At 40.1% G+C, this 27,182-nt stretch overlaps 1 protein-coding gene across 6 annotated transcripts in view; it reads left to right on the top strand.

Annotated features, from left to right (window-relative positions):
* Positions 1 to 27,182, top strand: part of Sema5a (semaphorin 5A) — a 470,503-nt gene that overhangs the window by 417,716 nt on the left and 25,605 nt on the right. For all 6 annotated transcript variants that reach the window (XM_060380391.1, XM_060380386.1, XM_060380389.1 and 3 more), the window contains 2 exons: positions 17,733 to 17,958; positions 20,762 to 20,980. In XM_060380391.1, coding sequence (XP_060236374.1) covers positions 17,733 to 17,958; positions 20,762 to 20,980 — 445 coding nt within the window. The remainder of the gene's footprint in view (positions 1 to 17,732; positions 17,959 to 20,761; positions 20,981 to 27,182) is intronic.

The following is a 27,182-nucleotide window of genomic DNA, read 5'->3' as shown; positions in this document are numbered from 1 at the left end:
GGTTCAAGGTCTCTGGTTTCTGTGACACCATCAACATTAGACCTCACCAGAACTCCTCCCAGTTATCCTGTTGTTGCCTTGTGTCATGAAGATCCTGGCCCTTTCACGTGTCTCAATGGGTCACTTTTAAAATTGGAAAACAAATTTAAGATTAATGCCCTTCTAAAGTGTGTCATATACAATAGAACTTAGTCCAATTCCAAAGAGGACCATCCCATAATGCCAATACTAGCTTTATTGTTTCATAACATTTAAGCTGGTCTTGATAATAGGTGATTTTTGGCAGTGAGTTTCCAAGACTGTATCAGGCTTCCAGAAACAAACTTAAATATACATCAGAAATATAGAATATCCCAGGAAAAATGGCTTAGCCCTTCATCGCGACACACATTCCAGTTTCTGAGCCTTTCCTTACAAACTTTAACTACACCTGCCCTACGTGTGTTTGGAGCACCATCTGTGTGCTTGTCAAACACTTTTCCTCACTGTGGTCCATACACCAGCCCTACTTGGTTCCTCAAAGAGCAAGTCCTAGCACCTCTATGTTGAGATGCAAGCTTGAGCATGGGTAGGTCAACTCAGATCTCAACGTGCCCCCACAGATAACAGGGACCCAGTGAAAAAGTCACAGCTAAGAAGATCACAGAAAATACAGGTCACCACTCTCAAGTAAAGCTGGAAGGACCAAGTAAGTACTTTCATGTTTATTATGCATGAAATGAAAGTCCCTGGAAAAGCAGTTCATCCTTACTGCATTTACATGACAGCTGAGACATTTTAGGAACAGTGCTCTCTGAGACCTTTCATGAAACGTATTGCTCAGGCATTTGCTGCCTCTCAAGATGCTGACACTGAAAACCAGCTGCCTGTGTCACTGGTACTCCACCAGGAGTCCTTGGGAGTAATCTGCCTCTGCCCTGGATGTCCTACAGGTCCAGTCAATGGCCGCTGAGGAACTCCCTTGGTTTACAGAATAGGGATTTGTCTAAAGGTTTCTTATGCTCTGCTAATCTTGCTGGAAAAAACAAAACAAACAAACAATTCTTTTAGCCTTACTTTAACAAATGAGTGCTTAACATGGAAATAGACACAACCCCATTGGCATTGGTTTGGGTTTCTGTAATCCACACTATCTAATGCAATCAAGCAGATGCAATTCCACTGGGCGGGGGGTGTCTTGGGATTTACCTGGCTTTTTCCAGTCTTAGCAGCTCTCCTGCTTTACAGTGGCCCTTGCCTGTCTTTCTCAGCACTTGGTTCACAGTGAGGCTAAGGGAATTTGGGTGACAGAAAGCCTATTTACAACTGTAAATTTGTAAAATTCTGGGGATTTCTACCTTTTCCAGATTTTGGTGTTTGTTTTTTTGTTGCTGGTGGCTTGCTTTATTTTAGTGTTTTTTGGCTTTTGGTTTGGTTTGGGTTTGGGTTGTTTTGTGTTTTGTTTTGTATTGTTTGTTTGTGTGTGTGTGTTTTGGTTGGCTGGATTTTACTGTGTTTTGGTATGTTTTCTTTTGTCTTTTGCCAAAAATGTAACATCAGGCAAACGCTGTTGTTGCCTGCTGTAAAAGGAGAGTCCACTAGTAAGAGGGTCTGTAAGGATCCCTGAACTTACTGCATTTCCGCCTTTGTTTGCGCTTGTTTGGAAGGAAGCTGAATTAACTTCAGGCCTAAGTTTATTGGGCAAGAAGGTGGGAGGTGGGAGAAAGGCTTTCTACATGAACATATTCCACAGGACTCGTATTACAACAGGAACTTGTTCCAGTCTGGCTCTTGGTATGACAGGCATTTGCTTGTCAGATCTAAATCATAGCCATGCGCCTTTGACTGTTTTCAGGTCAATTCACTGGAGAACATGGAAATGAAGAAGGTAGGAGAGGGCAGAACTCTCTTGTGTTCTTCACTATAGCCTTAGTGGTCAATGGTGCAGAGTACCTGGAGACGGCAGGGTTCCCAGGTGCATGCATCCCGTCTCTTTGGCTCACTCAACACCCATCGCATTTCTCAGTGCCCAGCAGGGATTTAACTGCACAGTGAGTGATTTGTTAGTGAGTGATTTGTGTCAAGTGAGGTCAGCATCATTCCAACTGAGGTAGAAGTGCCCCTTGTTTGGGACCAGGGGTACAAAGCCACGGTCTTTCCAGTGTTGAAGCTGCTTATATCTCCTGATGAAGAGAAGACCTAAGCCCCAGGGTAACTTTAAAACATAGAAAGACACCAATACCTTTTAATGTTTTCAAAATTTAGGCCTTGGCTGCCAATCCAGCTACCTTGCCTCACCCAGCCACATGGCCAATCCCATGAACACATCTGTGTTCCTTAATGTCTCATAACAAAGGGGCTTTTTGCCTTTTCCTTCCCAGAATTCCTTTCTCCCTGCCAGGAAGTCCTGCCTTCCACTTTCTGTTCTTCTGCCCAGCTAATTAGCCAATCAGATTTTTTTTATTGGCAGCTTTTACATCCACACAAGATAATCCTTTACTTTCCCAAGTAGCCAAGATAAAGCTGACTCATTTACATTGTTGGGCGCCTTTTTTTGGGAGCTTTTTTCTTGGGCACCATTGAACATTGAACTTAATACATTGATGTTAAAAAAAAAAAGCTAGTGTTAATTAATAAAGCTAGCTGCAAGAGCCTGGGCAGAGGGAATTTTGTTTGAAAGCAAAGGCTTCTGTAACAATTGTGGGTTTGGCCAGCGATGGAGTGATGAGCGGGAGTAAGTAAACAATGTTGGCCCTGGGGATTAGAAGTAGATGTGGCCAGGAACAAGCCTAATCTGCAGGATTGCATATGTTAAAAACACGTCTCTTCTGTCAAGGGCCCAAATTCCACATGCCTAGGTCTTGGCAACAGTCAGCATGTTCTAGAACAAAGGTTAATGCCCTCTCTGAGTACAGATAGCCATAACACAAATCTCATGGCTCTCTTAGCTCCTGTCCTCTTGTACATATCCACAAAGGATCTTCTTTTATGCAGTGCACAAACTGTAGATATATTGCACAAAACAATTTCACCAAGTTCCATATATGCATACATACACAGAATAGGTTCACATTTCACTTATATTCATGTATTCCTACTTACAATATATTTGTGGGTGACCAAATGGATGCTATTGTAAATAATGTATCTTCCAGTAATAACACTGACAGGGAAAAATGTTGTGGTAATTTCCATAAATAGAGAAAACATTTGATAATATTCTATATATGTGTTTATAAAAGGTTACCAATAGTAAGCTCAGTAAAGAGTGGGAGTAGACTCACCTGTCTCATGAAGGATGCCTATGGAAGGTTTACAGCAACAGAAGCCTTTCAGGTAAAGAGGGAGATGAAGTTTCCTGCCAGTACTGCCTGTATTCACTTCTAAGGCTGGAGACCACAGAACCCTCCCTTTGTGAAGGCAAAGTAAAGGCGTGAGAGTGTGAAGGGTGGGAACAGCCTATTCAAGGGGTTTCTGCTAGCTCTCTCAGCTCATCTTTAGATGCTGTGTGTTGTTTGATGCTGCAGGCTCTGCTGAATGAAACCATGTTGAGCCTCAACTGATCACAGTTTCTAAGGGGTTTCTACCTGAATGGACTTCTGGACTCTTACCATTTGGCTAATAGAAGCTTTATCTTTGTTTCTTTAGAAGCTCTTTTTTCTTGTGACTGTTTGAGGAGTTGGTGCTTCCCAAGCTGTTGGATACCATTGTGACCTTATCATAAGTCACCCATTGAGTTGTGGTTTGCCTTCTGGTGTCTGGACCATGTTAGTGTCATGTTTGAGGAAAGGAAGGCTTTGAATGCTGATGCTTGCCAAGTGTCTGCTGATAAATAGCAAGTATGCACTGCTTGGCTAGAAATAGAGGAATGAGAAACAGATTGTCACTATCTGGATCTCAAAATCTTTGAAGGCAATGCCAGTGGAGACAGCTCCTTGTGCCCTGCTCCTTTCCAATGGTCTAGACAACAGTGGTAGCATGCAGAAGTAATCATTTCAAGTAAATGTAAGTGAGGGGTAGTGACAAAGAAGACAGCATCAGCAGCAGAGTTGCAGAGGCCTGAAGCCACAGCATTTTCTATGGCTCTTGAAGGAAGCAGCAGTGAGCACATGGGTCAAGTGGACAGGAAAGACTGAGATAAAGTTGAACACACATATTTTAAATATCTGGGATATTAAGCATTTGGGGTTATACTTTACTGGTACTGCGTAGCTACAAAGATGTAAAATTACTGACACCAATATCTGTTGGGTACGAGCACCTACCTATGTATTATGCATCTGTGTGTGTGTGTGTGTGTGTGTGTGTGTGTGTGTGTGTGTGTAAACTTAGACTTCCCTCTGCTGATTTTACCATGGATATTCATATATTTCCCATTTGAACAAACCTAACATGTCCCTCTGCTAGCATGTTTAATGCTGCAGTTGTGCATAGATTAGAACATTTTGTGTTGTGACCAAGTCCTGAGAAACATTGTAAACTAACGAACCAGCCTCCTGCAGTTCAAGTAAACACTTACATGTCTAGTTACACCAAGAAAGGTTTTCAAAATTTTTTATACATGTATATTTACAGGAAAAGTAAGCAATTTAGAGGCACTGTATTGACATTTTGGAAGAGCATGTATTTTTACACCACCATCTCATAGAATTTTTGTCTAAATAGATAGCACTAAAACAAACTCATTCAGTACAATTGCTTAAATTTTATAGTATTTTCCTAGTAGACAAAATAAATTAAAAAGTTGCCCATCATCAGAACTGTAAGTCTATCTACTAGGGCATTTTCCATTGACCTAAAGTCTGACTTTGAATGAAAACATACTCCCATGACTTTTTTTAAAGAACATTCTGGGCCAGGAGATTTCTGCCCATATTTTCAAGCATAGAAAATTTTAAATAAGTGACTTCCATTAGACTTTATGCTCCAGTATGTGAGGGCGCAAGCACATGTGTGCGTGTGTGCATGTATGTGTGTAGAAGTTTTATACACCTATAAATTAGAAATAAACTTAAAGCAAACATTATGAGAGATATCTGTGACTAAAATATGGATTTGAAATGAGTTTACCTAATTGTTTAATCACCACTTTATTTTTTTAAGCGTGTAGAGTAAAATGATTCCCAAGTCATATATAAACAGATAAAATTCATAATGTGGAAAAAACTGTAAACATTAATTTGGACAATTATCTTATAGGAAATGTCAAGATCAATAAGCTTCTCTATATCATTGCCATATGAAAAGTATTTTAAGGTCTGGAAATGCTTAGCATATAAATTCAAGTGGAGCATCTTGAGCATCTCAAGTACAGTGCATGCTCTGTGGGAAAGCAGCCACATCAAAGATGGCAGCTGGTGTACGCTTCAGTGAAGAAAGCAGGTGATTGGCAGGGATTTTGCTGACTCATACAATAGGGCAAACTAGCATGCCCTCACATATGGCTAGACTTTTCTTTTGAATCTTTCTCCAATAGGCTTAAGCATCTATTTTCTAGTGCAGTGGTTTGGATGTAAAGTTCTCCATGGTCTCACATATTTGAACTCCTGATCCCAGTTGGTGATGTTCTCTCTCTCTTATTCCTGTGAGGGCATGGAATTTGATCTTTTTGCTCCCTCAATGCCCAGACTCACACTCCCGCTGCCATGCCTTCCTGCTATGTTGGACTGTATCTCCTCTCACCTCTGATTTGCTTTTGCTCACAGTATTTTTGTCATGGCAGTGGAGAGTGTCACACTGGTGAGAGAGACCATGAGTATGAGATCACAGAAAGTGGCAGAAACGCTGCCCAACAAATTAAAACAAATGAAAGTCAAATCAAAAGGCACAAACAATATGTTGCAGCAAATATAAGTAGCAATCTAATAGATTAACAATATCATCAGTATAATGGTTTCTCTGTTACTGAAAGGGATTTTGATTCAAGGGCACACACACACACACACACACACAAACACACACACACACACACACACACACACACTGGATACTAAAATCCAAAAACACCTGCACCTCTAAAATGAAATGGCATAGTGTTTGCATATAACCTGTGCATATCTTCCTGACTGCTTTAAAATTTCTAGGTAAATTATAACACATAATCCAATGTAAATGCTCTGTAAATACTTGCACTTTATTATTTGAGGCTCAGTGACAAGAACAAAGGCTACATGTTATATGTTGTGACAAGTTTACATGTTATAGTTTCTTCAATTTGCAGTGTGGAACCTGTGGCTATGAAAGAATAGCTGGAAAGAATAAGCTCAACCTCAATGCAGCCACAAAGGATTAGGGGGAGAGAGAGAATTCCACATCTTAGAAGTAAATCCATCAAAAAGGCTCAGACAGATTGCTCTATTGTGATGTTGTCACTTCCTGTAGACAGACTACTGGTATCAGGAAGAAACATGTCTTGCTGGCAGGTTGTAAGCTACTCTCATCTCACAGAAAAAAAGCCCAGAGCATGATGGTAGGAAGAGGGAGCCCCACCCAGGTTAGGATCTTGGAATTAACACTGACTTTTAGTGCTAACTCTGTAACCCTGGGAGGCCACCCTGACTCGTCAGTGTTTCTGCTTACTCCTGCATGGACATTCCTTACACCCCGAATTGTTGTAAAAATCAGATTCCTGACAATTTTATCCCTTATGAGATGAAATTAATAATTATTCTTGACTATTTTGACAGCTTATTTTAATTAGAGAAACCTATTTTCTGAGATGAAGACTTAAAAGTTTCTCAAGATACCAAAAAACTTTGTTTTTTTGTTTTTTATTTTTTGTTTTCTTGCTTTTTATTGTTTCCATTTGATTTTTGTTTGCATCAATTATGGCAAAGTGACTTGACCAGAACTGGCTGCTCAGGGCAAATAAAATATTGAGTGTATCACCTCAATATTGATTGTATCACCTTAGCATGGAAACACATCTCCTAGTGGGACAGAATCCTGAGAGAAGATACTGCGGCTGTCTGGAGTTTTCACTACTGCAGTATCAAATGCTTCTTCCATCTTGATTCCTTAAGACACACCTGTGCAGCTCACATGCTCTCACACATATCCTTGGAACAGTATATATTCATTTTTCATTGCTAATATTTAAGACCCGTATACTCTGTAGCTCAGCATTTGTCACAGAATATAGAGGCCCCAACAGGGCTGAAAGGGAAATGTATGACGGTTCAATGGCTGGAAAGCATCAACTCTTATTTTCTTAAGTGTTGTTAAAGAAAGTGTCATTTAGGCTATATAACTCGGGCTTTTAGTTTGAAAAATACATATATAAAAGCTGAAGCTTATAAATTTGGATCATTATCTGTAAGTCCTGGCAGGAAAGATTTCCAAGGCAAAAGGATTCTAGTTAATCAATGTCATTTGTAAAAAGAAAGTCATTTAAGTATTCTTACTTAAAAAGAACATAATTTTCCATAGTAAAATTTCCAAGAGTGCATAAAGAAATGTAATTCCATGAGATTTTTAATGCAGAAATACGTCAATTTTTAAAATGTTTTTACTTTCTTAAATATGCTTAATCTAGCATAGAGCACCAAAAAAAGTTTTAAATGTCTCTGAACAATGAAATGAAATGCAACAAGGACTTGACCTTAGCTGTGTACACTCGAGATACATCATTCATGATATGAAGCTTTTAGATTAAATATTCTTACTGCTGTCTCTTAGGGCATGAAATCTTTATCTAAATTATGAGTCTGTAAGAAGACAGCTTTATGTAAACCCAGATGAGAGTCAATTTAGAAGACAATCAATTTCTACCACATGATCTCATCACAGAAAGAATGAAATGATTCTCATAGGAACATGGGTACAAGTTAAATTTAAGCTTGCCTTCCCAGCTAGATAAATACATTCTGATATTGTAGCCCTCTTGGGACAATTATCTGTTATTGTGATAACCTACAGTTTCTTGAGATAGTTGTTCTTCTAGTCACCATGACTGGAGAATGCCCAATAGTTCCATATTTTGTGAGGTGTGTCTGTTTCTGGGCCACTTTTCAGAACAAAGGTGCCACCTGTACTGGGTAGTCTGCTGTTTGCTATAAACTCATTATTGTGCTTGACAAGTACAAATCACAAATATATTATTGTTTTTAATGATGTTAGTATTACTATTTTACAGAGGAGAAAGCTGAGTCACAAGGATGGGGTTGTAGTGGAATAAGGGGCTGGGAGAGAGCTGGTAGGCCCTCCTGCTTGTCCCAAATAAACCTAGGAGTGAATAGAAAATTTCAGAGTATAGACTGACCAACCTTCCATCTTTGGCAGCCTTGAACAAACTTACTCAGAAGAAAAGAACCCGTTGGTAGGAAAGACTTTGAAGTGCCACTTGCCTGCATATCCAGCACTCACTAGGAGGTCATGGAGGAGGGCAAGATTTTTCAGACAGCTTTCTTCATCAGAATGTAGAGTCAGTAGACTGGGGATTTAATGAAGAAATGTCTCTAATTCTCAGTCTTTGAAATTCTAGATACATTTGGCAGAAAAGGCTAACTTCTGTCCGTCTCAGGTGTATAGGGCTTTACTCCTGGCTTTTGTTTGGGCCAATGAATTGAGCTGTGGAATCAGCCCAATAATAGTACCCTTAGTCACCTTGCGAAACCTGTTTAACTTGAAGTGGCATCATGTCTGGTGGCTCTTAGTGAGTTGTTTTAGCAATGGTCTTAATTTGACCCTGATGGGCATCCCTGAGGTGGGGGAGAGAAACAGTTCCCTTGCCAACTCTATTATTTCTCATTTTAAGAATCTCACATATCTTTGTTTAAGCCAGAGTTTCTTGGTCTTTCTTGACAAAGGATTTCTATAATATAGAAAGAGGGCTTGTGGGCAGAGTAAGGGGAACAGTTGGAGCAGGAGATAGGATATGAGACTAGGGGGTTGAAGGTGGTGAGATGTGTCAGTAAGGTTTCTTATAATTCATATATGCTAATAAAAATAAATGTTTTAAAATGTTCCTATGGCATTGATTTGCTTTGTATAGAGATCCACTTTAGGAAAAGCTTCAAAAACAGAGGCTTGGATATACAAAGAGCAGAAAGATCTTTCTCTGCTCTACTTATAGGAGCCCAAATGTCTTGTGATCTAATCAGTAATGCTCTACTCATCATTGTCACAGATCTCACCAACATTCTAGGGAAGATGGTCATGCAGTCAGGGTGCCCATGGGAGAGGAGTCCTATGTCTAGCAGTGTAAATGGCTCTCTGTGACAGCTCTCTTATAATCAGAGCTGTGACTTCATAATCAAATTGTCAAGGGGCCTATGACAAATGAGCTGGTCTATAGAAAAGCTGTTTCTATGGGTGTGACTGCCCAGCCCATTGCATCCAAATACACATCCCTTCACAACTGAAGAAACAAAAAGGCTATAAGTATGTGGAAGTGTCCACAGCCAACACAGCTTCCTGTAAGAGACCACACAGGTGTTGCTTGGTCTTGGTTTTGTTTATATCCTTAAAATAATATTGGTTACCATGTATTGCTGTGAAAACAAGATCCAGGAGAGTTCTGTCAAAGCCTTGTCTCATTAACATAGCCTTGCCTTATTTCATAGCATGTAAATCCCTCAGAACGCCTCAAAAGAATGTTTAAAAGGTCTGTGCAGTCTCTCCAGTTGGTGTAGCATACTGACCATTTTCCCTGAAAGAACATAGAATTCCAAAGAAAGGGAGAGCATCTGAGATTAAGGCCTCCTGTTAGCTTCTCTGAAGGGTACGTGTTCACTGCTACCCAAAAGGACTTTCTCATCTTATTGCAAGATGTTTGCTAGAGAAAACATGTCTGCATCTTTGACTTTCACCCCTGGAGACTAAGAATTTAAAACCATTTTAGTGAGAGAATAAAGTGAATAGATGGATCTTCTCATTTGAGAGCCAAGTTTGTAGAGGCAAATGTGCCTACAAATCCAGCCTTGGCAATAAAGAAGGACTCCAGCAGCACCATTGATTTTCTTATTTTCTTCATCTGTCTACAACAGTATCACAGAAAAGAATGTCTAAAGCAGTGTGGGAGAAAGAGAACCAGCTCTTCTATGCATACATATATTTTCTACTGCACATAGAAAAGCACACGCACACGCATGCACACATGCACTCCCGTGCATGCTCCGCACCCTTTCTATGTAAGGAAGCACAGGAATTCTTGCTTGTTATTCTGCACCTGAAAAAGTCCAGACTGGTGACTGGGAGAATGTCTATTTATGGACATGCTGAAGTAAGTGCCGAGCTTGCTGACGCCCCCTTTGCGGCCACTATGATGCCCCTCGCTTCCAAGTTTTACCATATGTCTTAGTTAGGGTTTCAATTGCTGTGATAGGACACCATGACCACAGCAACTTTATCACTGAGAACCTTTAATTGGGGCTGGCTCACAGTTTGGAGGGTTAGTCCATCATCATCATGGCAGAAAGCATGGTGGCATCCAGGCAGACTTGGTGCTGGAGAAAGAGCTGAGGGTTCTACAGCTCTGGATCCACAGGCAGCAAAAGAGAGAGATTCTGGCCTTGGATTAAACTTCTGAATCTTTAAACCCCATCCCTCAGTGACATACTTTCTCCAACAAAGCCACACGTACTCCAACAAGGACATACCTTCCAAAAGTGCCACTTCCTATGGCCTAAGCACTCAAACACATGAGTTTGTGGGGGTCATTCCTATTCAAACCACCAAACCATGGAAGCCCCTGAGGTGTTAGGCTCAAGTCGTCCTCCTCCTGAACAGCTGTGATACCTTGTTCCCAGGTTTTGCCATATAAGTTCACAGGCCCATGCAGCTGCCATCCAGATCAGTGAGACAACAGAGGCTAGGACTAGTGAGACACTAGGAGGGCTAGTGGGATAGGGGCTGTGTGTTATTTTGCAACTTTACTGAAAATGTTTATTATATTTTAGGATTTTTCTGGTGAAATCCTGAAGATCTTTTAACTGTATCTTTTTTTTAAAAAAATTACTTCTTTTATATCTCTTTCTTGCCTTACTGTTCTACCAAAGATTCCAACCACTATACTGAATAAATAAGAGAGCTGAGAGTGGACATTCTTTTCACTTTCCTGGTTTGAAAGCAAATATCTAAGATTTCCTTTGTTTAGTATAATCTTAACTATAGGATTGTTGTGCAAATGAAAGTAGACTTGAGACTGGGAGAAGACACAAATGGGAGTCTAGGGGAGAGGGTGTGGTTGGTGGAGAAATTACTCACTCACATTTATTTGTGATACCTAACACTTCATGTACTAATTTTACATTTTAAAACCTGTAAGATATCATAAAGTGTTCTATTACCCGGGGGACTCTATTGACATGCCTGCTGCTGTGAGGGATAGGGAGCGCATGAGTGGTTTCCCTTGTGAAATCATTCACTTCTGCCACAATACAGTTTTGCATTTTCTTTGTCTTCCGTTGTGCTTCTCTGGCTGATAGCAGTGTGGTAAGAATGCAGGAACAGCCTTTAGGTCCCTTGCATCCCCACTGTCTGTTACTAGTGAGAACTGGGTGTAGTTAGCATTGATTGTTGGGTGTACTTTCCCATTTAAAGGCATGCACGTTGGTATTTGGAACAGCTGCCTAAACCTACAGCAAGATGCTGTGTGCAAAAGCTTCTTGGTATTAGGAGACCATCATGCCTGTGCACTCAGCTGGCAGGTGATGTGATGAGTTCCTAATGTCTAATGACATCAGGAGGATGACACAGGGAATAAGAACTGACCCAGAAGCCTTCTCTTCTGCTGCCACCCAGTGATTTGTGAACCGTCCCAGTTTCTATGGAAGGTGATTGTAACACTTTCATATTAGGGACCTGAACCAGCATAAAGATGCACAGTAGACAATAACATTGTTTAGAAAGGAATCGTGTGACCTTAAATGGTGAGGAACGTGTTCACTCACACAAGCACATGCCCACAGGTCCTCTAGTATAAGGTACAAAGTTGTAGTGTAAAGTTGCTGCACTGGCAGGCTATGTGGTGCAAAACAGTACCCCTTGTATAAAGACACAGTGTCATTATAACACACCAGGACAAACTATGCAAATGATAGTGGAAAGGATGGTGCAGGCTTTATTTTATGAAGCTTTTCTCTGCAATGACTTAATGGAATGGCTCTATTCACTTCCAAACACTAAACACATGAAAAACACTGTGATACCAACATGTTCAAGGACTTGCTTTGTATGCACATATGTATTTGATTTAGGAAAGTCTCCTTAAGAACTTTCCCATCTACATCTTTGAAGATGCACATTTAAATTTTCATTCTGTCCATCTGGTTTTGATGTCATATTACACTTATTCCCACAAAGTAATCTAGGGTTCACTCTCCCCTTTGCAACCCTTTGCAAGCTGTATAAACAGTATGTCACTGTCACATTTCTTCACATCCTTCAGATCACTACTTAATATGTTCAGTATTTCTCCTGGCTTATGGAACAAATGGAACAAGTTTATAATGGGTCCACCAGCGTCACTGACTAGAGTTTCTGTCACCTGTGTTGTTCTGCCTCAGCTTCCAGTGACTAGCTTTTCATAATAGATTGTGTATTTTTAACTCATTGAAAACAATAATTTTAGAATGGATGCTTAACATTGTATGTTTGAACCTACTTCTGTGCTGTTTTTTGCTGGAGAAATATACAAGAGTTCTTTACCAGAATATGATTAAATTATGGAAATCCTGTTTGTTGACTTGGGTTCTTTTTTTACAACTGTTCAGTGGAGCAGGGCAAAAGTCTCTTCTAAGTTTTCCTCACTGAAGAAGAGAGATTCTTCCTGGTACCCAAAGAGTTGCCTAAAGATTCAAAGCTTGCTCACCCCTGCTTGTGAGAGCCAACAGTATTCCTGGTGTGCTTGACCTTTTCAGATAGGCCATTCCTTTTCCTGTGTGATTTGTTAGGTCTTCCTCACCTCTGTGAACTTCCTTTGCATATGTTTGCTCATTTTCATTCACTTGAATGTTTGGAGGGGGGGAGTTGTTTGTGTCTCTATCTATTTGTTTTGCTTTGTTTTTTTTTTTTGTTTTGTTTTGTTTTTTCCTGTGCATATCTCTCCTTTCTCACTGTATCCAATCTGCCTCTCCTCCACTTCTTTCCAGCTCTGAACCTGAGATTCTTTTTCATTTCCTGGGCCTCTGTCTAGGAACCTCTTTAGCACTACTGCAATCCTCCTGAGGTTCCTTCTGGTTTTCACCATCGTGCAGTGATCACTCATTGCCTGACACCTAGCATCTAAAACAATTTTTGTTCCATGTTCCATTGGACTATTTTGACAAAAGACTTAATTTCTGTAGCTCTCTCTTGGTGGTGAGTGGCTCACTTTGTGACCATATTAGTGAAAATCTCTTGTCTATCATTCTAGTTATCACTGAACTAATTCTAAGAACTTTCTTTTAATCTTTTCTTTGTTGTCTCAGATCTATTTGCCTGCAAAAGCACATGTGCTGGGCACTTTGTTAACACAAATGAATTGCTTTGTTGTTTCTTTTATGGACACTAGCTTTCTTCTCCGCATGCCAAGCTCAGTTACTGAATGAGAGCTTGATAAATGCACACGGAAACCACAAGCATTCCGTATGAGCATAAATTGGTTGTGTATTCAGCGACTGATGAAGCGACTTTAAGGATGCTTCTTCCACTTTGTGCTAAGCATATGGCATGAAAATTCTTCTTGAATCATCTCCATCCTTCTACTTTACTTTTAATCTAAAATGTTTTAGATTTTTCCAAGGAAAAATAAACAGCAAAATAGGGGGTTCCACTTAATCATCTAAACTTGTTCCCCAAATTTATGTGACTTCTTCTTGAATAGGTTTATCTGAACCACAATAAACGTGTTTTTTATTTTTTTTTAATTTTACCAAATTGTGATTTATTATATACATATTTATTTCCTGCCCTTCCTATTTAGTGCTATTTTGGGACTATTTTATTATTTCTTTTATAATTTTAATTTTTTTCACAGTTTATTCATTATATATCCTGATTGAAGCCTCCTTCCTTAAACCCTCCCTTCCTCTTTCCCTCATCCCCTTCCCCTAGTCCACTGAAAGGGACTCCTCTGCCATCTGCCCATAGCTTGTCAAGTCTCATCAGGACTGCCTGGATCCTCTTCCTCTGTGGCCTGTTAAGGCCTCATCACCAGGGGCAAGTGATCAAAGAGCAGGCCACTGAGTTCATGACAGAGGCAGTTCCTGCTCCCCTTACTCAGGAATCTACATGGAGACTGCCCACCCCTGGCTACATTGGCTGTGGGGGATGGAGGAGCCAAGTATCTCACAGATTTCTGGATTAAAATTTTAAATGGATGGTATTATCCTTGCCAACTGAGATACAGCATTCATAGGGAGTGCATAAAGAGGGATTTCTTAAATAGCCTCACTAACTATCCTACTCTATTAATTTCTACCAGAATAGTAAGAATCAGATGTTGTAAATAATTGTAGTTAACGCCTTAAAATTTTTTAATCAATATTTTTTTATTGTTTAATAATGTGCTAGTGCTTTAAATTTGGATAGTCTTTACAGCAGTAAACAGTAGCATACACTTTCAGGTAAACCATCTAAGGGATTTCAATTAAACTGAATCACTGTGTAATTGGGGAATTAAGATAAAACATATTGGCCTCACCATTCCCTGGCCTTTTATGCTTAGATACATCAAGCAAATGCAGGAATGATCCAGCCCCAGAGACAGGTGAGCCAAGTCCTGAGTTACATCCTAAACATTTGATGCAATAACACAGAGACATATGCAGTCATTGGAGACTTAGACATGAGTCCAAATTGATCTTCTGTTGGAGTGAGCTATACTCATGGCTAGGAATGTGTGTGACATTCTGTCCTTCTGATGATGCCAACATTGGAACTCACTTTCAAATGCTAGTACCACCCACAGATTTCAAAGGTTGGACATCATCTGGAATGAAGCTGGGTGTTGTTGGGAGTAGCCTCATAACTTATAAAGACACAAATATTCTACAGGGCATGTTGAAGTCTGGGGTACTTAAAAGCTGCACAATTGACAAATCAACCCCTCAACTGCGTTTTAAGTCAGTGCTATTAAGGAATTCCTAAATACTTGCCCAGCCAAGCTGGCATAGGCATCAGACAGTGTTGTGTGTAGTGTTATATGGTTCTTTCAACCAAGAACCCTTCACAATAGGCACAGAAGAGTTAAGATAAAGACTTACTCTTCTCTCTGCTCGCCTCTATGCCAAGTGCAAGAGAGAGCACGCACACGCTCAATCTGCTTCCTTGCCCGAGTGGGTTTACAGGATTCACTGGGGCTGTTTTTTCATTAAGGAGACAACATCCTAAAGGTTACTGTCCACAGAGAAGAATGAAGTCATCCATCCTTCTCTTTTGAGTAGAGTGAGGATGGGGTGGACTGGTAGGAATGGCCAGGGGTATTAGGTCAGAGAAACAGCTATAGTAGCTCTGCATGTTCTTTGTTCATTTCCCTTTGTGTTACAAACATAACTACTAAGTATTTCTCAGTGTAGAAGGGGATGAACATTAAGAGAAGACTACTTAAAATAATTAGAACAATGATGAGTTAATAGTGTGGTAGTCTTCCAGTTGGAGCTGCTCTCACAAGCATGCAGGGATGACCATTTCTTCTGTGGCTAGAAACTCACTAATTCTGTATTAGGGAGATTGGTTTTTCAGGTCCTAACACCAGAAAAATAGAAAACAATGAGAACCAGATTTCATTGTTTTCACTGAAAAAAATAAATTAATCTAGAATTACAGAGATGAGCCTATGGGGAAAAAAAGACTTTACATAGCCACCAACTGAGACTTTGAGCTTAGAGAGACCTGCTTTCCAGTTGCCTATTTGTTGGCATTTAGAAATTGTGTTTCAGAAATTTCTGTGCTGATAAGGACAGCTGGATCTCTATGCCCAAACTATATATGGGAAGAAGAAGAAGGAAAAAAACAGAAAGGAATAAATTAGAGACTACTTTGTAAACTAAGGGAAGATAAAGAAATTTAAAAATAAGAGAAAATATGATACATTCAAAGTTGAAGCAAAGGGATCTTATCCAGATGATAGGAGTTTCAGTAAGAACAAAGGAGGGTGGTAGAGAAGACATCACAAAGCCACTAAGAAATTTTCTAAAAAAGATCAGTTCATAGGTTAAAACAGTTTTCAAAATAACCCACATGCAGGTGCATTTCTCAACAGTGTTACTGAGAGAAAAGAGCACAGGAAATGTTCCCTTCTGAAGGAAATTCATTTTTGACCTAAAATTTCTACCAATATCTTACTACAGAGAAGCATGAAGATCTCATGTGAAGATAACTAAGTATGAGGGGTTTGTGTCTTGAAGAAATCCGTACTTAAGAATGCCACTGCAGGATTTGCTCCAGCATAAGGAAGTCGACCAAGAGAAAGGACGACTTTCCCAACAAGAAATAAGAAAGAAAAGAAAGACTGGCCAGAAGTGCACAGAATCAGCATGACCATGCTTGCCTTTCTATTGATTTTTCTTTGAGAATCTACCACAAATTCCATCCCTTTCGTTTTTCCCCAGAATTACTACATTTCCCCCCGGAATTCATGTGCTCCTTTTTTTTAGAAAGCCTGCTCTGTCCGCTTAGTGTTTGCTATACATGTGTATAGCTTCGACTGCATCTACTGCTGCAACATGGGTGACTTCTTGGTTGCCAGATCCCTAGATAATTCTGCTTCCTTTCCCCAGCAGCCATCAATTGCCAATAGTTCCTCAGTTAGAACGGAGCAGGATTGCATTAGCCTCTCTGTCAGCCATGCTGGGATTTTGGATGGCTTGACCTTGTCAGATCTTGTATGCACAGTCACCACAGTTGAGTTCATAAGTTCAGTGGTGCTGTTGTGTCCTGAAAAATGACTTAGCTCTTGTTTTTGGTTTAGCATTAATTTAAAAATTTACAGGATGGTCAGACATAGGTACGTTATATTGTTGATTTTCTCCTGGTGAAATAATCTTTATGGCTAAATGGAGAAATTATGACACAAAACTGCCTCAAAGGTCAGCTGTTTCATCCTGTTCTGTAGCTGTAGTATTTATTACCAAGTACATAAGTAAATATGCCAGCGACTTTTTTTATAATTTATGTCCTGCTTCCATCCCACCCTGAAAGTGTGTTTGTCTTGATAGTCCTTCAAATCTGTTCTCTACTGAGCTTCTAGGACCCTCCAACCTGTGATTATATGTAGTCACGAAAGGATGGAATAGAAATTGAGAAATGTCATAAATTAATAGAAGGACTACAGGGGGAAATCTTACAGGCTGGGACATCATGCCCTGTGCTATGTGGATGCTCCTCTACTCCAATGCTACGAAGCTGCTGCCAAGGCTTCTAGTAGTCATTAATGTCAAACTAAATCATCTGGGGTCTAAAAAACATATTCTATGTCTAACGTTTTAATAAAACAGCTAAACAAACAACAAGATAAATAGCATTGTTAGTAATTTACTATGTAAAAGGAAGGTGACATTTTAAGAAGTTGCCTTTTTTTCACATGCAATTTGTTTACTGTCTCGTGTTTATTGTCTGCACAGGACAAAACCCAGGTTTCTTCTGGAGATGACTTGAGAATTACGTGCTCTGTTGGGTGACACTCTAACATAAATGTCTTTTTGACTTGGTAAGGTAGCTTTGAGTGTCTAAGGAGGCAGAGTTTTGAGGACCTGTGAAATCCCCTAAGAGGAGTCCCCACAGACTAGCTGTGTGCTGTAGGAGTAAGACATACTGTGCATCCTCTCCTCCAGGAATACCAGCCATGTAACACCAACGCATGCCCAGAGCTGAAGAAGACCACACCGTGGACGCCCTGGACACCTGTCAACATCTCCGACAACGGTGGCCACTATGAGCAGCGTTTCCGATACACCTGTAAAGCTCGCCTGCCGGATCCAAATTTGCTGGAAGTGGGGAGGCAGAGGATCGAGATGCGGTATTGTTCCAGCGATGGAACCAGTGGATGCTCCACAGATGGTGAGCCGGCTCTACAGGGACTGACCACTTTGCAGAAAGCCTTTGACCTTTAAGGAAATAGAAAAATGGGGGAAGCCCCTATTCAAACAATGTTGTGCTTATGGTAGATCCAAAATAGTTCATGTGAGATTTATTTAGTATAAAGGAGTATGATGAAAACTGTAGTTGAGATCAAAATAATAGCTAAGTACTAGAGTTCCCTCTTTAAAAAAAAACCACAGTAGACAAAAACAGTAAAAGTACATTTCTTTATTTAGACCATATAGTGAATTTTTTGTCCTAGCAGTTTTGTGAGTCCCTTCAATGTGGCTGTGGAAAGCCCAAGGCAGATCCCGGCTCCACCCTCTCCCTGTTGTGGAGACCACCTGTGTTGGCACCTCAGGCAGATCTGCCGAGAGTTCAGCTGCCTCGGGAATGGTTGAGCCTGTCTCCCAACAGCTTCCTTGTTTGCTTTGTCTTTCCTTTTTTAAACACTTCCATCTAATTGCACAAATTATATTCTAGTTCTTAAAAGGAAAGAGACCTCATAGAGGAGTCCCTAGAGGATGGGCTTATGAGAAGGACAGTTAAATCTTGTGACAGAACATTCATGGGAATTTCTGAGCACTCTGTGATTGTGATCTTATTCGGTTCTCCCAACATGAGTGTAACACAGACTGTCCTAGAACCATTACTATTATTTTCATAGATCAGTGTTCAGACATAGGGAGGTCCCTCCAGGGATGACGATGGCTTATTGGAACATGCAGATAGATAGCGTTTATAGAGGGCACTGTGTGTTTCTTCTCCTGGCCGAGGCAAACTCTAAGGGATGGGGCCACACTGCTCTCATCCCCATGCCTCCTCTAGGAGCACGTGGCCTGCCCGGATACCTGAGAAACAACTGTTCTTATCAAGCCCTATTCACCTTCAAAGCACCCATCTTTACCCACTATATTTGCACCCATCTTTACCCACTATATTTGCAGGTATTGACATAGCTCAGATTGCTGAGGCCTACATTTTAACAATACAGCTCCATGTTTCTTACAAGAAAGAGAGACTCTTCTCTTATGATGGATCTTACGGAAAGAAATGTACAACTCAGAACTAACACCATCACCTGAAAGATAAGCAGCAGATAACAGTCTGTCTTGCTTTTATTTTATTTTTTATAAAAACTTGCTGTTGCTTGAAAAAAAAGATTTACTTGCAAATTCCAAGAGAAGGATGAGAAGAATAAGAGGAGACCCAACTGATAAGTGTATATTCTGTAAGGTGTACTTGTCATTTCAAGCAAGATTCTGAGATAAAATATGAGAATTCAAAGATGCAGTTCATTTACTATTTCATTTTTTTTTCTGTTTTATCCTATGATTTCAGTATAATTATAGACCATATAATTTCATAAATACATCTATGCCCTATGAAGTTTTTTGAAGTCTAAGAGGAAAATGCATATCCTTAAATATTATTACTTGTTCATCTTATATTAATGTTTTCATTTCACTTGTTAGATAGGGTACTCTTTTGCCCAAGTCACTTACAACCTTATTCTGTACAGGCCATGAACATTATTTATTGTAGCATCAAAGTGAAAAGATGAAAATAAATTGTTATATCTTTGTAAATGACTTTATTTTCTTTCCCAAACTTATTATTTTTATTCTTTCCATCTCATATATGTATAAAACCAAAGCTTGCATTTTTAAAAATTAATAGTATATATTCAGGAAAAAACTTTTTAATTTTAAATATTTTTATAAAAATTATATATTTTTATAATTACAAATTATGATATCTTGTATTTTATTTTAAAATGTAAGTATCATCCATAGTACAAAGAAAGGCAAACAGTCTATGTTTTGATGGCTTTGTATTCTAATAATCATCCTTATGTCGTGTTACTGCTGTCTTGAAAACTGAAAATTGGACTTATTTGCTTCTGACCACACAAAAGGGGGCTTAATTGTCCATCACTTTTTTTATTGATAATCCACAGAAGCGGCTCATTTTGGAAAGCTTCTCCTGATGTCTTTTCTCAGAAGAACATCCTGATGACACTTCATCATTTCTAAGCAAACAAGAAAGTTGCTCAGAAGTGGCTGTGGGTGTTGGGTATTTGCTTGCTTGTGAGAATGATTGCCTACTCCTTCACCCAATAGACAGTGAAGTGTGGATGAAAACATCACTATGAGAGACAATGACTGAATTGTTTTAATATTGTATTGGGCTGCATCTTCCTCAAACAAATTTTGAGTCTGATTAAGTAAGTTAAAATGCTCAGAGCACACCTGATATGAAGACCTGAGTCTTCAAAATTCAATTCACATATTCTTAGAGTGGTCACCCATCTCACCCCACCCACACCCCAACTCCCTACAGCTCCATTTTGTTAGCAAGAATGCTTGCAACATCATAGGATTAGCAATCTTACATAGGGAGGGCGGAACTGCTGTCTCCATGGCCTGTTGATTCAGGGGAGATTAACGCTGATCCTTTCACAGCATGAATTCACACTGAAAAGGTGGACTGTGAAGGAACAGGTCTAAGCTGTGTTTGAGAAGAATTACCAAAAAGAGATTTGCCGGTGTGGACTTGCTGACTGCAGATGTGTTAGTATATCCAGAGGGTATACCATGTCCAACCTACTTGGATAGTGACTGTAGAAATCAAGTCTTGAGTTATCGGAGGTTGCCACTCAGGTGAAGAGAGCTTTGGCCTTTGAAGTATGAAGGGTTTAGTTGATTGTTCTAGATATAAAGCACACAGCCTATACAAGAGTAAAAATCCCTACTGAATCACACATTGGGTTTTCTGGCAGGCCTTTCTGGAGACTTTCTACGAGCTGGGAGATACTCTGCCCATACAGTCAATGGGGCATGGTCAGCCTGGACGTCCTGGTCACAGTGCAGCAGGGACTGCAGCAGGGGCATTCGGAACCGGAAGCGTGTTTGCAACAACCCAGAACCCAAATATGGTGGCATGCCATGCCTTGGTCCATCCCTGGAGTTCCAGGAATGCAACATTTTACCCTGCCCAGGTAAGTGCATTGCGGTGTGGAAAAGACTGGAAAAGTTGTGTGTGTACAGCCTTTAAGTATTGGAAGACATTCAAAGCCACTGGAGACCTCTCCCCATTTGAGAGGCACATTCTTAATAAGTGTGTGGGGTGATGGTGGCACCTGTTGGTAACTAGACAGGATGGAAGGAAAAGGTATAACCAAAGAGTCTTGGGTTCCTCACCCACCCTGGCTATCTAGTCCCAAGCCATTACCACCGCTTTAAAATTTCCCTTTAGCCTAGGGCTGGCAAGAGTCTCCTCAGATATTGCCTGGTACAAAGACAAACACTATATGGAATGAATTACATCTATATCCTGAATTTATAAGAAACCACAATATTGTCATGAACCACTTTGTCTTACTTATAGTTACTATGGCTGTGATGAAACACCTTAACCAAAAGTAACATGGGGAAGAAAGTGTTTATTTCACTCATAGTTCTATATAACAGCTCATCATCGAAAGCAATAAGGGCAGGAACTCAGAGTGGGAACTGGATGCAGGAGCTGATGCAGAGGCCATGGAGGAGTACTGCCTACTGGATTGCTCCCTTTGGCTTGCTCAGTCTCCTTGTTTATAGAACCCAGGACTACCAGTCCAGGGATGCTGCCACTTACAATGGGCTGGCCCACTACCATTAATCACTATTAAGAAAATACCCTACAGTCTTTTTGATAGCCCAATCTTATGGAGGCATTTTTTTAATTTAATTTCATTTTTATTAATTACAGTTTATTCACATTGTATCCAAGCTGTAGCCCCCTCTCCCATACCCCCTAAATCCCCACCTCCTTCCCTCTTTTTTTCCTATGCCCCTCCCCCATTCCAATGATAAGGGAGGTCCTCCTCCTCTTCCATCTGACCCTAGTCTATCAGGTCTCATCAAGACCAGCTTCATTTTCTATCTCTGTGCACTGGTAAGGCTGCTCCTCAACTCAGGTGGAGGTGATCAAAGAGCCAGCCCCTGAGTTCATGTCAGAGACAGTCTCACAAAAGACCCCTCTGCCAAGATTTTTTTTGGTTCTGTTGCTCTCCTTGTGGAACTCCTGTCTGCTCCAGGTCTTTCTATCTACCCCTTCTTTCATAAGATTCCTTGCACTCTGCCCAAAGATTGGCTATGAGACTCAGCATATGTTTTTTTTTCTTTTTTATTTCTTTCTTTCTTTTTTTTTTTTTTTGAGGTTCCTGCTCTCAGATGATTTTAGCTTATTTCAAGTCTGAGTAGCTAGCACATACTCACTAATAATGTCAGCCTAGTACTGTCACTGATTCCTGGTTTGGTAGCATGATGCAATGCTGTGGCCACATCAGTTGAAGACATACTATCTAAAATCATAACAGATAAGCCAGCCAAGGTACAGTGAGCCTAGTATTGAAGGAGTCATTAGCAGGAGCCTAGTAAGGAGTTGGTCAAATTGACAAGCAGGAAATCCTATGTAGGGGAGTCTCTTTCCAAATATTGGGTACATTTGTTTTAAAGGCATAAAAATCTTAGCATTTTTCCTATAGATAAATAGAACATTCACAATTATTTGAATAATAAACTGCCATGTAAGAATTTAATAAGCATATGTTGCTGAGATGGTAGGTGGATGGATGAATGCCTAGATGGATGAAAAGATGAATGTCTGGTTGTTCTTTGACTGGGTGGATGGGTGGGTAGGTGAATAAATGAATGGATAGGTGGATGGATGGATGGATGGATGGATGGATGGATGGATGGATGGGTAGATGGATGAATGAATGGGTGGATGGGTGGATGGATGGATGAATATATGGATAGATAGGTGGGTGTATGATAATGAATTGGTAAGCATGTACATAAAGTTGAAGTCTAGGTCCCAGCTTTATACCATATGTTTTTCCATTTGTAAATAACTATTTAATTTTTTTGAGATTATAATGTAATTATACCATCCCCCCTTCTCTTTCCTCCCTTCAAGCCCATGAATCAATTTGCTCTCTTTTAAATCATGACCCCCTTTCTTTCATTTTATTGAAAATGTTCATAAATACTTAAATACAACCTGTTTGGTCTGTATAACATTATTTTTATATATGTGTTCAGGGCTGGCCATCTAGTATTGTGTAACCAATTGGTATACTCTTCCCTGGGGAAAACTATGCCTCCTGCTTTCAGCATTTCTTATTTTCCTGTAGTTCTTTGTATAAAGTTGAGGATTCACCAGCTTTTCCCCTTCCACATTAAAAAATGGTGTCATCCTTGTTCAGGTCATATTGAGACAATCAGGTTGGTGAGATTTTGTGGATGTAGCTTAATTGCTACATTACTAGGAAACAGAGTGTTACACTTAACTCCCTGATCCTTTTGCTCTTACAGCTTTTGCCCTCCTCCCCTTCACAATGTTCCCTGAGCCTTGAGTGCAGTTGAAGATGTTATCCATTATGACTGAGCTCCACAATTCTGTACTTTGATCCACTGTGTTTTTCTGAAATACTCTCTGTCTGTTGCAAAGAAAATTTCCTTTGATGAGAGAAGTACACCTATCTTTTGTTATAAGCATAAATATTTAGAATATAGCTAGGAATTATGCCACTTTAGGAAAGTGACAATTCTTTTGTTCTCCTTCTCCAAGCTCCATGACTTCACTATCCTTGGGTAGTTGGCTTTCCAATACCAGGCCTGATTTCCTTTTGTTGAGCCAGGCTGAAGTTCAAGTAGAGAGCTTTTGGTTACTGCCAAAGTATGTGGCACTATTATACCTCTAGGGTTATGGAATCATGATGTTCATTACTATGCTGCATGGGCTTCATAAACGAGTAGGACTATTGTTTGCTTTTCTTCTTTGGAAACTTTCATGGTACCTTCTCATTATCATGAAAGCCAGTTCTCAGGGAGCAGGGTTTGGGGCAAGATCCAGCTAAGAATATCTGGGCCCTGTGTCTGAAGTAGATGGGTGTCTTCAGAAATTGGGACTTAACTTACACCTCTGGAAGGCAACTAGGGGCAGCAACAGTAACCTATGTTTTGGGAATCTTTTGGAGAACTCTAACCAGTAACTTAAAAGGGGACTTTTTATACCTGTTATTGGGTTTCTGTTAGTCTATAGCTCTCAGGGGAACATTGTCAACCCAGATGAAAAAATTTTATTTACACTATATATAAATAAATATGTGTATACATATATACTATAAAAGGATGTATATATGCTTACATGTGTTACATATATTTGTAAGTATGTAGATACTTATGTTGATACTTGATTCCTCATGAGTTTTCCAGACATCTTCCTGTTATTTTACCCTCCTTCTGTATTTATCTCCCTTTCCTCCCCCTAATTAAAGTCCCATTTTCCCATCACTCTCAGATCACATGTACTCTGCCAGTCCCTTCTATATTGCTCCCCATCATCATCCTTCTACAATGGTCCCTTTCTGCTTTCCTGATTTCTGTAGTTAGTCCAGGTTATATGCTCACATCTGACAATTTGGAGCTAGGGACCTCAGACAAGAGAGAACATTTACCTTTCTCTGTCCGAGTTACATCACTCAGTATGATCTTTTCTAGTTCTTTCCATTTACCTGTGGCAGAGGTTGTTCATGATGTTTTTGCTTCAGCAGCTGTGCTATTTCCCAGAGGCCTGGATGTTTGAATTTCTCCAGCCCCGGGATATTCCTTTTCAGACCATACAACTTTCCCAGCCAAACTGATGCTAAGATGCTGGGAAAGGTCACAGAGTTGTTCTTTCCCACAGCCCATGTGGAAAGATTCCTCCCCTGGGTGCTTGGAGGCAGCGTGGGCGTTATCACTAGATTTGAATCAGGTCTGTGAACTGAAGCCAAAGAGAATGTCATAGGAACGCCAAGTTCCCTCCACCCCCCTCTTCTTAGACTCCAAACTTAATTTCTTATGTGCATTAGTAACCCATGTACATTCCTAGAGATGCTTGGAAGTGGTCTTGGTCCCTCAGGGCAAATGTTTCTTGTCCATATCAGAGACACTTTGATAGCATCATCTGTGGGTAGTTTTAATTTTATTTTTGCTGACCTTCTGTTGAGCCAGGACTATGTGTACATGGCCTGAATATCTTAAAATAACTCTGCCCTCATTTTCTTTAGAAAGCCAAGATTCTGTGGTGGAATTGTTGATGTTTTTCTACAAGGCTCTAGGAAAATTCACGGTTGAATGTGCAAACATCAACTTTTCTCCCCTCTCCTATAAAGTTCCTAAAAACGTAATGACCTGAAACTCAGCTATGAGACTGGTACAGCTCTGCATTCTGTAGGCAGATCTGTACATCCAAAGGAAGCGTGCTTAGGGTAATTTTAACCTAATTTAGGGCATCATCTTCCTTATAAACCGATTTGTTTGTTTGTTTTTATAATGTTTGTTTGTTTTGAGATAGGGTTTCTCTAAGTAGTCCTGGCTCTCCTGGAACTCGCTCTGTTACCAGGCTAGCCTCAAACTCAGAGATGCAGATGGCTGTGCCTCCCCAGTCCTGAGATTAAAGGCATGTGCCACTGTGCCCAGATAAATTGATATATTTAACCCTTCTAGCTTTCTAGTGAACAGTTTCAAGAATCAGCATCACCTTTCTTAATGCTCTCAGAGACTGCGCACAGACCAATGAACAAGAACACTTGCTATGCAAGCATGAGGATTTAGGTTTGAATTCCCAAAATCCACACGAATGGGCACATCTGCGTGTTCCTGCAACATTGGCACTGAGAGCAGGGACTGTCAGATCACAGGAGCTCCCTGGTAGCCAAAATGATGATCTGAGTGAAAGATCCTATTTCACAGCAATAAGACAGAGAGAATATGATAGAGGAAGGCTCCCAGTTTCCTACCCTGACCTTTGCATACTAGCCAATGAGGGCATAGCTTTGCTGGGGCGATAGCTGCGCAATCGAATGCTTACCTCAAATTCTGCAGGCTCTGTTTCTATCTATAGCACCAACACAGCAAGTAAACAAATAAAGTCGAGCACAGAGTAAAATGGTTATTCTTCACCTTCTGAACCTGCTCGTGCATAATGTATCTCAACACCGAGAAGCATGTGACTGTTTCTGTTTGTGTCTTTTACTCCTGGCATTTGATGCAGCTGTAAAGACTCCAGACTGCAGACCTCGACTGACAAAGCTAGAGATAACAGATGGTTCTGTGTTGCCGTGTATATTCAAATAAGGTGAAAACAACTTCAGCATTGTGCTTAGACACCCATAAACCCCAACCAGTTCCATTTGGTTTTCTTCTGGAAACAATAAGGTTCAGGGAGAAGGAACACTGAGACTCTGATGGAAGGGCATAGTGAATCAAAATGGGGACTTTAGCAGGTATGTTATTTCCAGAGAACAATGCAAAATCCTATATTACATTGGAGACCCTGTGCTTTCTATCTGTAGTATCCTCATGTCCTGGGACCTTCACAGCAGGAGACAGAGAGAACAGGGACTTCTACTTAGTGCTCCCTCAGAGGAGAAACCATCCTACCATCCCTCACTGTAGACCTGTACAGTCTACATTTCAGTATGCTGGGGAACCAGTACCTCCTTGCCGGATGAGCTCAGACGAGCTCAGGAGTTCTAAATGCTTCACTTTGTTTCTCTGACCACCCACAGTGTAACTGGCACTCAGGGGTTAATTATGCCGCTTTAGCTCACTCTCTTCATCACTGCTATTCTGTTTTTATCTTCTTAACAGTTGATTATTTAACTGGAATTGCAAGAACAATGAATTTTTTTTTACCCTTGTTCATTGAGCTATTTAATATATACCTTTCATTTCAACAACAACAACAACAAAAATAGCTCTTTGTAATTAATTGAAAACTACAAATTGCAAAATAAAGATCTAAGCTTTGGGGTGTTTGTCTGATCTTCCCAAGAAATGGTCTTACTTAGGATACATTAAATGACGACTCAAGCCATGGGCAGAATCCAACATGGATGGCTGGAATTATGGGAATTTTAAGGAGGTCTGTTGCCTGCATTATTATTGATCATTGGCTTCAGGTCTTTTCAAGCCATCTACACAATAAAAATAGCAAAGGTGAGAACTAGTTAGGTGCTTCAGGTTAATTATTATGACACATGAGTCATGGTTCTGGGCCTAGAAGCTTCAAATCATTTACTTTGAAAGTCTGTGCCATGCCGTTGCTTAGAAATTATGTTTAGAAATATTTCCTAAAGAACAGACAAGGGAACCAGAAAGTATCAG

This window comes from Meriones unguiculatus, chromosome 3 (genome assembly GCF_030254825.1).
Source record: "Meriones unguiculatus strain TT.TT164.6M chromosome 3, Bangor_MerUng_6.1, whole genome shotgun sequence".
Classification (NCBI taxonomy): Eukaryota; Metazoa; Chordata; class Mammalia; order Rodentia; family Muridae; genus Meriones; species Meriones unguiculatus.
Note: the sequence above shows the minus strand (reverse complement) of the source record. Positions and strands in the feature narration are given on the sequence as shown.